Genomic DNA, 16,489 nt, shown 5'->3' with positions numbered 1-16,489 from the left:
ATAGCGAAATACAGCTTGGTCAACATTTTGTCGAGTTGCACTTGTTTTGTCCTGAAGGAAATCAACTTTTTTTAATACTTTTGATTATTTTATTAATTTTCGTGTACAAATAATGAACTTTGTGATGAATAAAACTTGAAGAACTTTGTCTCTAAACAGTTACATAGTTATTTCTCTAAATTGAAGAAATGAAGCATTTTTATATAAAAAAACTAAATTAGCATTATTTGGTTGCAAATGTTTTGTCCAATACTGTATTTCCAGAAAAATAATTAGCCAGGGTCAAATACTTTAAATGTAGCTGAAAAAATCTGTGGACTTTGCTATTTAAATCTTAGTATAGATTATTTATATTTATGATTTTATAATTTAAAAATAAGGTTAAAATAAGATCAGTTAAAACATTTTTTTCTCTTTATGTTATTTTATAGTTTGATTCAATAGATTTTTTATCGTTTTTACTTATTTCAAAAACTGTTATAAAATTCTTAGTATTAATTTTAGAGGAGTTTCTCATGATTGTTGCAAAAGTAAAGCTGTAACCAATATCATAGATATTAGTGAATCACTTGGAGATAAACATGCAGAACAAGTAGCATCTGGATTGTTAAAGCATAAAATGGAGAGTGAAAGATTTGTAAGTGTAGAGCAGTTCAAGATGTCTACAGGTGGAAATCTTTTCTCTGTTACAGTTGGAGTAAATGAAATTAAGTCAAAAAGAAAGAAAGTAAATCATATCTTGTTCCAAAATATTATGGAGCTATCAAATGCATTAGAACTCTCTAAAAATAAAACCAAAAAACCATGTTCTACTTTACACAGGAATCTAACAAGTGCTGTAGAATCGATTACACAGGTCTACAAAAAATTTATTGCATTAAATTTGACACTTGTTCTTACATAACTTTGATACGCTGAATTCAAATCTGGCATCAGATTTTTAAGGAAAGCTATAGATATTTTGCAATAAACATTTTTTTTTTTGCAAAACATTAGAAATAATTCTAAAATACTGATTTGAAACACATTTGGAAGTGCTATGATATATTTTTTACAATAAAAGTTGTTTACCAAACTAAAACAAAAGCAGAAAGCAGATGAAAGGAAATCACACCTATCCAAAAATGGTCCCAACCTCAATTTTGAGGACAAAAAAACGACCGATGGGGCATTAATCTGCAAGGTCTCAGATATCACCAGATGAAAAAATTAAAATCTAATATCGTGTTGGATACGAAACATTTGTTGCAAAGCTGCTGCAAGCGATTGGGCCGATTGCAATTGTTTTTCAACCTCTTTTTGAATTTCCTTTTGAATAGCCGGAGTTACTAGACTATTGAAGGTTGTTTGCAGGCGAGTTGGCTTTGGAGGTGACTTTGAAGCTGATGCTATGCAACAAATGCTGATGCTAGATGTTGTTGATATAGATTCAGATAGCAGTGGCTGAGATGGTGTAGTTTCTGGTGCTAGTAGTGGTTGTGGTACTTTCATAGATTCTGGTGGTTGAGATGATGAAGGCTCAGGTTGAGATGACGGTGTTTCAAACGTATTAGCAATTTGCAATTTTGACTGATCGATTTTACTGATGTCGAGTGGAAACAAGCCAGTATTCTGAAATCCACTAACTATTTGGGTGCGCGTAAAAACCTCACCAGAGCTAAAAAGTTTTGCTTGCAGTTGGCTAAAACATTCTTTTGATAAGTTACTGAACTTTGTCTCTGCATAAAATTGTTGAAGTAATTTGCGCCAAACTCTTTTGACATGACAATAAACACCGACATCTAGTGGCTGCAGAATGTGTGACGAATGAGCTGGTAAGCAAATTAACAAGATATTGTTTTTGATACAAGTAAGTACGACCCGATAGGTGACATGTGTCACATGTCCATCTACGACTAAAATATGAATGCCTATAATTGGATAACTATAATTAGATTTATTTAATTAAGTAATTAATTGATTAAAGTAAAGATTAAACTAATTACCTGGAATTTTTTTAATGGCAGGAACATACACGCCAGTGAGCCAATTCATAAATTGCTTATCTTCCATCCATCCGGATGGAGATATGGCGTAAACGGCATCGTCTGGACCACTTAAGCACCAATTTCTGTACAGGCGTTTTTTGATTTAAAAATAATATATGGAGCAAGACGATTACCAGCAGCATTGATGCAATTTCCAACTGTGTAATGGATTTTTTCATTGTTGCCAACCAATTTCAATGGACGTTTTGCACCACGCCGGCAAACTATATGTTGCTTACCTTGATCACCAGAAAATCCAATTTCATCAAAATTCCACAAATGACATGAAGTACTTTCATTGATTCCTGCTTCGTTGAATTCTTTTTGCAGTGTGTTGAAATACTTTGCAACTATTTCTTGTGTGCAAGAAGCGGCTCTGAAGGATGAAATATTGCCTATGGCCCTGATGCTTAACTTATGACTCCACCGGTTTATGAAAAGCTTATACCAATCTCTCCCTGGTGTACCATTAGGAAACAAATGAGATTGACCTTGGTGTTGCAAATAGTCGGTAACAAGTGTGATGACGTCATTGTAAGTTCTACAAAAGCCCCAATCGGATAATTTCATTAGGATATCTACCAAAGTTGATTCAAGTTGTTGCGACAATCTCGTGTTTGAACCACTCCCAATTGTTTCACCTATGCCGTGGACACGCCTGTGAAGAGTTGCTACTGGTATGTTGAATGATTTAGCAGTTTTGTTAAGTGAAAATTCACCGCTTTGTACTTTAGCCACTGCAAGCGCAACTTGCTCTTCGGTGTATGGTTTTCCTTTTTTCTTTGAGAGCAACTTGTTTCGAGGCATATTTTATATTAGAATAGATTTAACACGAATTGATTTAAAATTTATACAAAAAAATTCATAGACATTAATTGGTCACTTGAGATTTAATTAATAAAAGCCGCATTTAACAAGTGAGCAATTTGCGTATTTCATTCAACCCCACATGTCTCCGTTTTCGTTTTTTTCTCATAACTTTTTTCCCTGAATAGCAAACTTAATTTTGAAAAAAGATTCTTGACCAGCGTAAAAAGTTCTACCAGTAAACATATTAAGTTCACTAGTATCAAATTTAATTTCCGAGAGTTTTATGTCCATTTTTCAAAAAAAGAAAAAAAATATCATCATGCATTCGAAAACTTAGCAAATTATCAAAAAAACTTTTTTTTTTAAATTAAAATTTGATATCATCTTATTCAGAAAAAAATCCTCTGCAACATGATCAAAAAATATTTGCAAAAAGTTTATTCAATAATTAATTAAGAACAAAAGAATAAGCATAGTCATAACTATTTCATTCTGCCCTCTATTTCATTCTACCCTGTTTTACTATATATGTGTTGGCTATAACCTGACAAAAAATCAGCTCTTTAACACTTGTGGTTTGTGTACAGGGACCTAAAGTAGAGGGTATGGCACTAAAAGCCTCTTTAAAAAGAGACAACGGATGCTTTACGTTTTTATTCTAACCTTATTATCGACTATGGAAGTTTCAAAATTTAATAGAATGAAGCCTTGGCATTTATCTTTCAGGCAAAAAAAAAAAAAAGCAAGATATCTTTTATCTGTGCAAAGATATAGCTCTTAAAGTAGGAATCTCGCCTTTGAAAAAACGGCCAAAATATAGCAGCTTTTTGTGGTTTTTATGCTTTTTAAAGATTCAAAGTTACATCAAATAACTAATTTAGTAACAACATCATGTGACTAGTGGATATGGGATTCTATGGTTGTTAGACTTCACATTTGTGTGTGCTTTGTCTGCATAATGAGTGCTATTTGTTTCCAAGTTTGTATAAAATATGGGGATGAAAACACATAGAGGCATTTTTTCTAATTATTCTGAATTTAAAACACATAAAAACCTCTTTATATTTTAGTTGTTAAACCCACAGGTTTGCTTTCTTGCTTTTGTTTAAAGTGAGTGAACAAATATTGGATATAATAAAAACTTTTTTTCATATTGTAAAAATTACTTTAGAATTGTAAATTCAAAATTAATTGGTAAATTATAAAATAATTTCAAAGTTAATGCTAGAATCAAGTTTTTTTCAAATATGTATAACCTTGTTGTGCTTTTTTTCTTGTATTGAAATATCTCCTAAAATCTTTCATTGCTGTTTATTTCGACTATTTAAAAATGTGTAAACAAATGTTTTTTATTTCCGGGAAAAGCCACAACATCAAAGTAATTACATTTAAGCAGTCAACAGTCTAAACAACTAAAAAGATTTTTTATCAACACAAGCTTGTACTGAGTTTTTTTTTCAAAGATCAGTTTTTTAAGCACTGAAATGCCATATAAAAGAAAAACTCATCAAGATTGTCGGCAATCTGTATGCTTCTTTTGTTTTTCAAAATGTGACAGGCATATTTCTGATTTCAACAAGAAAAGAATACTAGGTATTTTTTCTGGAAATTCCATTGATTTTAAGGATGATAGAGTTCCATTGGGGATTTGCAATTCCTGCAGAGCAATGGTACAAAAGCATGGCAAAGGAGGTAGAAACTTGCCTCTTCCCAAGTTACATGACTTTAACAAAGTGAGTATTAGACCACAGACCAGAGGATTTGATTCTTGTAATTGTTTAATTTGCCAGGTTGGTCAACTAAAAGGACATTCTACAAAGCTCACTTTTTCAACCGATCAAGATTTGAAAGAATCATCAAGTAGCTTTGATAAACTATGCTCAAACTGTCTCAGTGCAGTCAAAAGAGGAATAACACATAATTGTTCACAAGCCACCAAGTTTGAAAACTTAAAGAAAATGGTAGCAACTGATTCCATAACTGCTGAAAAAATTGCGTCCTCTGTAATAACTCAAAAGGTATCTACTCCACAGGGCACTATTAGGTTGAGCAGAGAAAGAGGTAGAGCTTTAACAATCACTCCAGGTCCCTCCAGAGCTCAGTGCATATCAAGAACTTCTCTAAATACTTTGGACATGGTTCAAGTTCAAATCAATACTGGTCTTTCAAATAAAAAGATGCAAGAACTGGCTGTAACATTAAACAAGTCTACAAATTCAAAAAATTGTTGAAACAAAATTTAGGGAAAATTTTACAACGGCTGGTCAAAAAGTTGAAAGTTTATTCAAACTTTCCAAAATCTCACTTACAAGGCCATCAACAAAAACTGATTATTTGGCAAAGGTTGTTCACTGCAAGAGTTTGGGGATTTTTATAACACAATTCTCAGAGTTAGAGCAATCACTTCACCGCATCTCATCAAACTAGGTATTGATGGTGGAGGAACTTTCCTCAAGTTCAGCTTGAGTGTTATCTCCAAAGGTGGATGTCAAAATGTCAAAACAAGTTTAGCCTCAAATGACAAAAGCTTACTGGCTGTAGAACATGGGAAAGAAACAAGTGCCAAGCATCAGCTACTTGTTGCTGTTGCTGAAAATGTTTCAGAAACTTATGAAAATGTCAAAAAAAATTTAAGTTTATTTGGGAAAATTGATGTGCCTTTTTTTATTGCATGTGACATGAAGTTAGCCAATATCATCTGTGGCATTCAGTCTCACTCAAGCAAACACCCTTGCTGTTGGTGTGATATTAAATCTAGTGACCTCAAAGAACGGGGAATTCCAAGAAACTTCAAATCCATTAGGATGCAATACAAAGCATTCATTGAGAAAGAGAATGGAAAAATGTGTGCAAAGGATTTTCATAATGTTGTTCATAACCCATTGTTTGACCAAGAAGATGTCAAACAAGTTATTGAGTTTATTCCCCCAATGGAACTTCACCTTCTCCTTGGAATTGTAAATCATCTTTACAAATCAATGCTAAAGATATGGCCTAAAGGCAAAGATTGGCCGTTACTTCTCAAATTGAAATTACAACCTTATCATGGTGGAGAGTTTGTTGGGAATGCTTGTCATAAGCTTTTGAAGAATACGGATGTTTTGCAAAGAATTATTGAAAGAGAAAAAGCAGACCATATGCTTGGTTTTGTGAAAACATTCCAACATTTTAGGAATGTTGTTAGCTCCTGTTTTGGAAGGACATTAATTACTGAATATGTTCAACATATCAAAGACTTTAAGAACTCGTATCTTCAACTCCCAGTTTCAGTCACCTCAAAAGCCCATGCAGTGTTCTACCATGTTCCTGAATTTATTGCTCTAAAGGGTACAGCATTGGGCATTTTTAGTGAGCAATCAACAGAAGCCTTACATTCAATCTTTAGTGCTCAATGGGCTAGGTACAAAAGAAACCCTGATCACCCTGGTTATGAAGGCCAGTTAATGAAATGTGTTATTGACTATAACAGCAAGCATCTTTGAATTAGATTTTTTAAATAATTCTTTTATTTTTAAACAGTTAAACAGTGATTTCTAGAATTTCATTCTTGTCTAAAATTTTTGTTTATATTATACGCTGTATCAATTTATTTATATTTTCATAAAATATCATAAGTTTACAAAAAATTAATCAGAAGTATATATCTTATTTTGCAAGTGCTAAATAAAAAAATCCCTAGAGCAGTTTGAAAAAAAAGTAATAAACATCACAACATAATTTTTTTTAAATGAAATCATTTCATGTCTGTATGTGTTTTTACAAAGGTTGAATGGGATTTTCTTTTGTTTGATATCTTGTTAAAACCTATTTCAGTAAAGATATATTTCTTTTTTGAATTAAAAAAAGTTTTTATTATTGTGTGTATTTCCAATATTTGTTCACTCATTTTAAACAAAAGCAAGAAAGCAAACCTGTGGGTTTAACAACTAAAATATAAAGAGGTTTTTATGTGTTTTAAATTCAGAATAATTAGAAAAAATGCCTCTATGTGTTTTCATCCCCATATTTTATACAAACTTGGAAACAAATAGCACTCATTATGCAGACAAAGCACACACAAATGTGAAGTCTAGCAACCATAGAATCCCATATCCACTAGTCACATGATGTTGTTACTAAATTAGTTATTTGATGTAACTTTGAATCTTTAAAAAGCATAAAAACCACAAAAAGCTGCTATATTTTGGCCGTTTTTTCAAAGGCGAGATTCCTACTTTAAGAGCTATATCTTTGCACAGATAAAAGATATCTTGCTTTTTTTTTTTTTTTGCCTGAAAGATAAATGCCAAGGCTTCATTCTATTAAATTTTGAAACTTCCATAGTCGATAATAAGGTTAGAATAAAAACGTAAAGCATCCGTTGTCTCTTTTTAAAGAGGCTTTTAGTGCCATACCCTCTACTTTAGGTCCCTGTACACAAACCACAAGTGTTAAAGAGCTGATTTTTTGTCAGGTTATAGCCAACACATATATGTGAAGAGTTTTTGATATTTTTTAAAAACTCCATAACCCAAAAGTGAAAAAAAAACAAAATAGATTTACGACGGGGCTCCAAGTGCGATGAGTTGCGCAAAATGCTATAAACTTTAAATGTGTTTTTCTCCTTTGGCTATAGAGATTAGATTTTAATTTTTTCATCTGGTGATATCTGAGACCTTGCAGATTAATGCCCCATCGGTCGTTTTTTTGTCCTCAAAATTGAGGTTGGGACCATTTTTAGATAGGTGTGAAATGTGAACTGTTTAAAATAAACATTTTATAAATATCGTCCTATAAATAAAGTTCTAGCAAAATTATCAATTTTTTATTGATTAATAATAAAATCATGTTTTTCTTTAGTTTTAAAAAAAGATTGCAGATTATATTATTTGATTAAAATTATTTAATCAGGAAGAAACATTTGCTTGTTGCTCTTTCTTTAATAAACTTTTTCTGAGTCTTCTCGCTTGGTGCCCCAATGCCCCAACAGTAGTCTGCCATCATATGTATGTCCCATCGTCCTTGGTAACCATCTTCGATTGTCTTAAGATCTTGATGGAATCGCTCTCCTTGCTATTCACTCACATCTCCAAGATTTTCAGGAAACTGGTCAAGATGACTATTTATATAATGAAGTTTTATACTCATTTTGCATCCAAGATCACAAAAGGCTACCAACATTTCATCAACTAAATCTGCATAGTTTTCTGCTTTTTTATTTCCAAGAAAGTTTTTTACAACAACCACAAACGACAACCAAGCCGTTTTCTCTTTAATATACATTGTTTTAATAAATTCTTTATCTTTTATAAGATAGCGAATTTGTGGCCCATTAAAAACTCCTGCTTTTTTTTTCTCTATTGACAAACCTGGTAATGATGCAACTATATACTGAAAGCAATCACTATCAGTTTTCAGTGCTATAACAAATTGTTTCATGAATCCAAGTTTAAGACGAGTGGTGGAAAAATTATTTTATTTTGACTAACAATAGGTTCACTCACAATATTTTGCATGCCCACTGTGAGAGTCTTGCGAATGGGCCATTCTTTTTGTATCTAGTGTTGATTTCTTGCTCGACTATCCCACATACAGAGATAACATTGAAACTTTGTAAAACCCTTCTGCTGACCAAGTAGAAAGTTAACCATCTTTAGATCTACACAAATAATCCAGTTATGTTCGCGATATTTAATCAAGTTAAGCACCATTTTAATGTCATCGTAAGTTTCTCGCAAATGAACAGAATGACCAATTGGTACAGAACCAAAAATATTTCTTATGTGCATTTGAGGCTTCAGTTTGAGCTATCAATAAAATGTCTCCATTCTGTTGGATTATATACAGAAATACCTAACTGTAATAGGAGACCTGAAATATCATGACAGTAAACAAATAAATTGACTTCTAAAAAAACTTAACAAAGTTTTCATCTCTTGTTCTAGTAAGAAATTTTTGCAAAACTATCAAGTAGGTTTTTTTTCTTTAAACATAATGCTAATACTTCTGCTGCTTGCTTAGAAAGTCCTAAATCACGAACTAAGTTATTCAGTTCTATCTGACTAAAACACTGAGGAAAATTGAATTGTTTAGCATTAGATGAGAAGTCTTCCTAATCTTGTAAAAATTCTTCTGTTTCTGTAGTAGACATACTTTCCTCGTCTTCTGACAAAAATAAACCTTTAAAAATTGGAAATGGAATCTCTTTAGAACGTTGAATTGGTCTAATAGCAGAAGGAATGTTGGGATAAGCTTTTTTTGCCTCTTTATTTTGCTGATATCAGTAGTATTAACAAGAAAAAAATAACAGTCGTCAATGTAGTTTAGTGGTTCCTTCCAAACCATGGGGACTCCAAAAGGAAATTTTTTTCTTTTTCCTTTTGTCCAATCTCGAAGACTTTCTTCACAAATATGGCACAAAGTATGTGGAGCCTTCTTTTTGTTTTGGTTGCCAAGTTTAATATCAAAATATAATTTATATGCTAGTTTTACAAAATTAGTAATGTTTCGTCTTTGTCGAACAAGTGTATAGCAACCACAGATGTAGCAGAATAAGTTAGGATTATGCTTGTACTTATGTCGATTTGAAGAAGCCATCATATTATATATTTGATCGAATAAAAACAATGACATGGTTACTTTTTTTATACCTATTTTAATAAAAATACCTATGAAAAACATAATTTTTAAAAAATAAATAAGTTGGTTATTGCAAAAAAACTAGAGCTTGCCAACAAAAATGGACCTTATATTTAGATTCAGCGTTTAAAAATACATAAAAGTCAGTTTAAATATATCATGCAACAGAAAAAAAGTTTTTTTTTGTAGACTTGTGTTATTAATGTTAAAATGACTGAATTGCAGGAAACTAAGAAAATCTTTAAATGGTGGTCAAAACTTCTTAAAAGTTATTATTGTTTTCGATCCAAAAAATTATTATTCTTCCTTTGAAATATATGAAGATTCTGGTGTCAAGCAATGCTATATTCTTGCCATTGTGGAGATGGTCTTAGAGAATAATGGCAATCTCCAAAAATTATTGGCACTTCTCCAACTTGAAGAAGTAAACTTCAGTATGACATTTGACCTAAAGTGTGCAAATAGTGTTTTTAGAACTTTCAAGTCACTCTGGTAAATATGCCTGCCTGTATTGTGAAGGAGAATGCTCCCTTGAAGCAGGGAAACTAAGAACGTTGGGCTCCATAGACTTATGTTATGATCAATATGTATATGGTGGAAAAAAAAGATTGAAAATGTAGGAATACAAAAATGTAATAATTCCTCATTTCATTTACTTAAAAGATCAAGAAACTTTTCTTGAACACTTTGTTCCTCCACCTGAGCTTCACATTATGATGGGAGTTGTGGATAAACTTTGTACTTTGCTTTAATACGTTTGGCCAGCTTTTCAAAACTGGTTGAAAACACATTACATATTAATGAGAGGGTATCATGGTGTAGGTTTAGATGGAAACAATGATAATTGATTTATGCCCCTGTTAGATATTTTCGAGAAGGAACTACCTTAACTGCAGCAATCAATATTTTACCAATAATGAATTGCTTGCGTAAATTTTCATTAGTGAAATCAGCTGTGTTTGGTTTGGAAATGGGTACAGATATTTCTGTTAAAATTCAAGATTTCAAAAGTTCATTTTCTAGTTTTCAACTATATACCAAAGATGTATTTAGCTATGACTTGACAGTTTCATGGAAAATACATATTTTAGTTTGTCACATTCTCACCTTTGTAGATTGCAATAATATTAGCTTAGGTAGTTATGAAAAGACTTGGATGAACTATAAAAGAAACATAGGACAAAAAAGTCATGGAGAGCTAAAATCTGCTGTGGTAAATTTTAATTTAAACAAGCATTAACTTAAATATCATTTGTGATACAAATGTATTTATATTATGGTTTTTTTATAAATGAAATAAATAAATATTAATGGATTATTTTGACTACAATAATGGCTGACTTTATTAAAACTTTGGAAGAAAAAAAGCCAAAAATTATGCGTTTTAATTTTGGAAGTTTACATATTTAGCACTTAGTTCAGATTTTTTTGACAACATATATTGTGTTTACTAATACATATGATTGATTAAATGTAAAAAAATCAGGAGTGGGGAGAGTTTCAACCTGGGGGTCAATTTGGAGAACAGTGTTGCTTCACTTTTTCTTTACAGAATTTTTGTGAAGTAAGACATCCAGATAATATATACAATTGGGAAGGATTAACTTGTAAAACCGGTAAAGATAGGCAAAACGACATCTTGACTCGACTTGAAGATTTATGATACATTTGACTTAAAATTTGGCATTTAAAAAAAAAAAATTGGAATATTGTAAAAAATATCGTTATTATACCGATAAATATCGGTATTCTCGTTATTTTTATGTATTCCGATAAACCGATAAAAAAAAGCCGATAACATCGTTTCAAACGATAAGTTATCGTTTGGTTATCGTTTCAAACAATAACTTAACCGATATTATTGTTTCATAGACAAGCTCATATCGTTTGATATTGCTATTGTTTCATATTGTTATCGGTTCAAAATAATAACGGTACGCAGACCCTTAACCCGAACGGGTACCCGATAATTTATCGGTTTCGGTTCCTTGGCTATCGGTGCTCGTTAACCCGTTCGATCATTGTTTCGGGTAATCGGGATATCGGGTATTTACGAGTTTATACCCGAACGGGCTCGGGACCCGAAAATTTTTTTGAAATCACCCGTTCGGCAGCCAAACGGGACCCGATGATATTCCTAGATTGGATTGTTCATATTTAAACGAGCGTAAAGCGCATGCGTATAAAACGGTAGGCAAAACAACCGAACAGATCAATTACACGTAGAGAAATCGAAACAATCTTAGGTATATTTAGATATAGAGATATATATAGAGGTATATAGAAATAATTTATATAGAGATATTTAGAGGTATATAGAGATAACGTCAGATATCAAAAAAATAAACTATTTTTCTTATTATTTGAGGTTGTCGAATCAAGAACAAAATCATTAAAAAATCAATTAAATTCTAGTTGACGGGTATCCTGATCCATTGAGTATCATAGGATGTCACTCTGCTTCTTGATGTTAACCGAACTGATATTTATCATAGCTTATTTTGGTGTAGCCAGCAACTTTAGTAAAGAAAATCTTTAGAAACCTAGATCATTCTTTGAAGGGGAAAGTATCTTACTATACAGCTATTCACAAAGGTTTAAACGATTGCAGAATTTTTATCAAGTATGTTTGGTTATTGTTTAATAAAAAAAAACTGTAAAATGATATCGAAATAATTTTTTTTATTTTTTAAAGAAAAAGTAATTAGCTTTAAAACGAATATGAACATATTATAAAAACTTTAATATTTAGTTAGAAAAAAACAATTACAAAAAATCATACAGGAAAAATAAGAACCACAAAAGTTTAAACAAATTGCAACATTCGAACAAAAAATGAAAAAAAAAAAGCAAAATTAATATTTAAAGTGTCCTCCTTTGTTGTTATAGCAAAAATAAACTCGTTTATGCATTGATTCAACTAAGTTCATGCACATTATGCGAGGAACCTTCAGCCAGTACTCATTCAAAAGTTGTTTCAAATGCTGAGTTGATTGAACTTCAATGTATGTCAGTTGATTGTCGATCCAAGACCAAGTATTTTCAATTGGGTTGAGATCTGGTGATCTAGGGCACCAGGATATCACATTGAACTTTTTTTTCAAAAAATATTCTTTGGTTGAGTGAGCTGTGTGAGCTGAAGCCCCGTCTTGTTGAAAGATGATTTGCTTGCTTCTGCCCTACAAGTGTCTGATTAATGGAACTAAACACGTTTCCAATGTGTTCTTGTAGTTCTATTGATTAATTCGGCTTTCGTACAGCTCACAGAAGCCTATACCTTTTTAAAATATAAACTATTTTAAGACAGGGAAAAGACTTTCAATTTTTATATAGACACGTCTTTCCAGCTAATACTCTTTCTTTTTAACTAAAACTATATAATACAACAAGAGGGATTTGCCATGAGGCACGGAGGAGCGCCGTGGCGGGAAAACTCCACCGTACCAGATTTCACATACTCCCCCCGTTGACTACAGCCCTTGTAGTCAACAATACAAATATAACCAACAAACTATTATGTAAGAAAAATTTTCGTTTTAATAAAGTTGTTCAAAGATTCTTCTAGTTTCTTCTCCGACGAGTGCTGCTCTACGCTTCGGACGAGTAGCTCCAAATTGTTTGGTATTTTCAGATTCATTTTCTTGTGTTAACTCTTCAACATTTTGTGTTGTACTAACTTCTAGAGGAATTAATTTCTGTAAAGGCCTAACAGTTTTCGTCTTTTCTCCTTAGAAATAACGGCTAACTCTGCTCCTCGTACAACTCCATCTCGACCAGTGATTAACTTTTCAATTTTTCCAATCCTCCATTGTCCACGGGGAATTTTGTTATCACCTTTGATTAATACAATGTCACCTTTGGATAATTGGCAGTTATTTGAGGCAGTGCATTCTTTCCTGTACAAATTATGTTGTCTCAGTTCGTTCAGGTAACTATTATAAAATCTATTCCAAATACTTTCAAACAGTTTTCTAATATATTTTGTTCGATTGGAGCAGTCTTGTGGATATGAACAGATCGGTACATTATCTGATATTATACACTCTCTACGAGAAATGTCAGCACCAAACATTAGATGGAATGGAGTTAATGATTCACACAAGTCCTCATCACTAACATAAACTAACGGTCGTTGATTAATCGAATACTCAACTTCACATAAAACTGACGACAACTCATCATATGAAACTATTTCTTTGCATAAGGTTTTCTTGAGACAAAGTTTTACAGAACGTACTAATCGCTCATAAAACCCACCCCACCAGGGTGAAGCAGAAAGAATAAATTGTTGTCGGATGCCTCTATTTAACATAAATTCACACACCGGTTTTGCCTTGAAGGTTTTTGCATTATCGCTTATTAAAAGTTCAGGACTTCCTCTTCTGGATATGAATCTTCTCAAAGCTCTTAAAAATGAAGGTGTCTGAAGATCATTTGTTAACTCTAAATGAATTGCTCTAGTTGTTGCACAAGTCAATAATAATACATACACCTTTAACACATTAGCTCTCTCATTATCTTCCTTTATAAACAATGGACCAGCATAATCAAGTCCAGTATATTTAAAGCTCCTGGTTGATTGTATTCGGAATTCTGGAAGATCAGGTTCACCCCCTTTTTTTATTGTTCGTCCTTGGAAGAATTTACAGATGTAGCATTTGTGTAACACTGATTTAACAGTCTTCCTACCTTGGGTGATCCAAAATAATTTTCGTACTTCATTAAGGGTGCTTTCGACGCCTTGATGGAATACCTTTTTGTGGGCCTCTTGAATTACAAGATAACACAAATAACTGCTTTTCAGCAAAAGGATAGGGTGCTTTTGATCAAAATTTAAAACTTCACTGTTACAATAACGTCCTTTTAGTCGCAATAAACCATATTGGTCCTCAAACAAATTAAATGCAGTTCTTACTTTATTAAATTTTTCATCCTTACAATTCTCATTTTGATGTTCTTTAACCCATAGATGTAAACCATAATTGTACTCATCAACTGTCAGTGTATCACATGTTAAGCTATTGTCATTAATATTTCTAATGTTCTTTAACAATTTTTTTGCAAAACGTAAAACATATGCGGTGACTCTAACTAAATGTTGTAGAGAGCTATACCTGTTTATATCAATTATGTTTTTGAGAACAACTTCCCCACAAAACAAAGTACACAAAGACAAATTGCTAACTACCTCTGAATCAACTATTTTACCATGCTTACTACATTCTTTATCAGCCTCTCCTATTAAATGATTCTTATTAAACTCAAACATTGGAAAAATGACACTTTCCTCCCTAAGAAATTCTGGGCCTTCCACCCATCTACTGCTTTTACAATGAGACAAATCATCAGGGCGAGTAGGAATGTCAGCTGGGTTAATTTCACCCTGAACAAAGTGCCAACTATCACAACCAATTATCTCCCTAATTTTTACTACTCTATTTTCTACCCATGGTTTCCAACAACATGATCTACCTTGGGCATGTAAGTTTTGTGTAGTAAATTGAATGTTTCCATTCACATTATTTCGTTTCTGTTCTTTCTGTCCATGAAGACTTTGACATCTTTCTTTGACTAAAAGTTCTTCATTAAAAAATTCCAACATTTTTTCTAACGACCAAATATTATTACCAAACCTTCTTGAAATAAGGATTTTTAACTCTTCAGGTATTCTTTCATTAAGAATAGGTATAAATAGACAACCATATGAAGTGATGTCCATTTTTAATGAATTTAGATTTCTGATACAGATTTCAATCTCGTTATAAAGCTTCCTCAATTGTTCAAGATTATCCATTGATGTCACAGGACAAACTTTTAACAAGGTTTCCATGTGTGCAGTAATTTGCACTTGAGGGTCTGCATATCGTTGCTTTAAAATATCAATTGCTTCTTTATAGTTTTCATTTGATAATGTTAAACCTGATATGGCTGATAGAGGAGCATGAAGCAAATACTTTTTTAAATATGAAAATTTATCTATTTCACTTAAGGAATCATTTTGATTAATGGTGGCATTAAATTGGTCCCAAAATGAATACCATTTTAGAGGGTTTCCATCAAAGGTTTGTATTTCTAATTTAGGCAATTTACAGTTAAATGAGATGCTTTGTGAACTAACAGATTGAGAATTGGGTGACACTTTTTGAAAATTTATTTTGTAATCAATTTGTGCAAGAAGTTGATTAGAATGGCGTACAAATCTTTTGGACTGAATGACGAATTCAGCAATGTCGTCTGGCTCCTTTAAATTAATAATTTCTTCCTCGACTTCTCTAAGTTCTATTAAACTGCTACTTAATGAGTTCCTCAATCCTCTTAGAATGACTAAATTATTATCACCATTATTTAACAAGTTCGTTTCAATTTCCTCATTAATTTCGTTTATGTCGTTTTGTAAACCCGCTCTTCGCGATATTTTCCTATTTAAGGCTGCCATAATAAATGAGTATGAATGTCAAAACAATCTCTGAAAATATAACTTATGTCAAACAAACTTTGTTGATGTTTAAACAACTCGATGTAAACAAGAACTAAACTAACTCAATAAAGCAACAACTTTCTACTCATCGGGCGCCAATTTAAAATATAAACTATTTTAAGACAGGGAAAAGACTTTCAATTTTTATATAGACACGTCTTTCCAGCTAATACTCTTTCTTTTTAACTAAAACTATAATACAACAAGAGGGATTTGCCATAAGGCACGGAGGAGCGCCGTGGCGGGAAAACTCCACCGTACCAGATTTCACAACCTTTGTGAGAAAAACATCCCCAGATGCTAACCGAACCTCCACCGCCTTGTCGACAATGTTGCAAAAACCTGTCTGAATATTTCTCAGCTGCAAATCTTTTGACAAAGATTCTTCCCTTGCAATTTACGACTTGAAAATTAGCTTCATCACTCCAAATAACTTTTGCCCACTGTTCTACAGACCAGTCCAGCCTTTCTTTGGACCACACTCGTCGTTAACTTTTGGATTTTGACTCGTTGAAGATTTGTGCTAGCTTTTTGTGGCTGAGTCTGGGGTTTTCTC

The 16,489-nt window shown here is 32.4% G+C and overlaps 2 protein-coding genes and 1 pseudogene across 2 annotated transcripts; 1 reads left to right on the top strand and 2 right to left on the bottom strand.

Moving 5' to 3' along the window:
- Nucleotides 1–1,209: 1,209 nt before the first annotated feature.
- On the bottom strand, nucleotides 1,210–2,098 carry LOC149894097 (uncharacterized). The gene is made up of 2 exons (XM_090077100.1): nucleotides 1,986–2,098; nucleotides 1,210–1,910 (listed from the first exon to the last, which is right to left on the bottom strand). Exons 1-2 carry the CDS (start codon nucleotides 2,050–2,052, stop codon nucleotides 1,210–1,212), a joined length of 768 nt encoding a protein of 255 aa, XP_089933226.1. The 5' UTR covers nucleotides 2,053–2,098.
- A 7,657-nt stretch (nucleotides 2,099–9,755) lies between these two features.
- Nucleotides 9,756–10,695, top strand: LOC149894096 (uncharacterized; annotated as a pseudogene).
- Nucleotides 10,696–13,143: 2,448 nt separating this feature from the next.
- Nucleotides 13,144–15,891, bottom strand: LOC149894095 (uncharacterized). Its single transcript, XM_090077088.1, has one exon. The coding sequence runs from the start codon at nucleotides 15,889–15,891 to the stop codon at nucleotides 13,144–13,146; it is 2,748 nt and encodes a 915-aa protein (XP_089933214.1).
- Between the last annotated feature and the right edge of the window lie 598 nt (nucleotides 15,892–16,489).

Source organism: Hydra viridissima, unplaced genomic scaffold (assembly GCF_058129835.1).
Source record: "Hydra viridissima isolate aposymbiotic clone 2 unplaced genomic scaffold, HvirCarnegie_v1 scaffold_1, whole genome shotgun sequence".
NCBI classification, from domain to species: domain Eukaryota; kingdom Metazoa; phylum Cnidaria; class Hydrozoa; order Anthoathecata; family Hydridae; genus Hydra; species Hydra viridissima.
The sequence above is the reverse complement of the archived record's forward strand: the minus strand, read 5'-3'. Positions and strand labels throughout refer to the sequence as shown.

Bases quoted from the DNA above. Each gene is read 5' to 3' on its own strand.
- LOC149894097 (XM_090077100.1), bottom strand. From the start codon at position 2,052: ATGGAAGATAAGCAATTTATGAATTGGCTCACTGGCGTGTATGTTCCT. The intron at 1,911-1,985 runs GTAATTAGTTTA...ATCCAATTATAG, and splicing joins TGCCATTAAAAAAATTCCAG to GCATTCATATTTTAGTCGTA.
- LOC149894095 (XM_090077088.1), bottom strand. From the start codon at position 15,891: ATGGCAGCCTTAAATAGGAAAATATCGCGAAGAGCGGGTTTACAAAAC.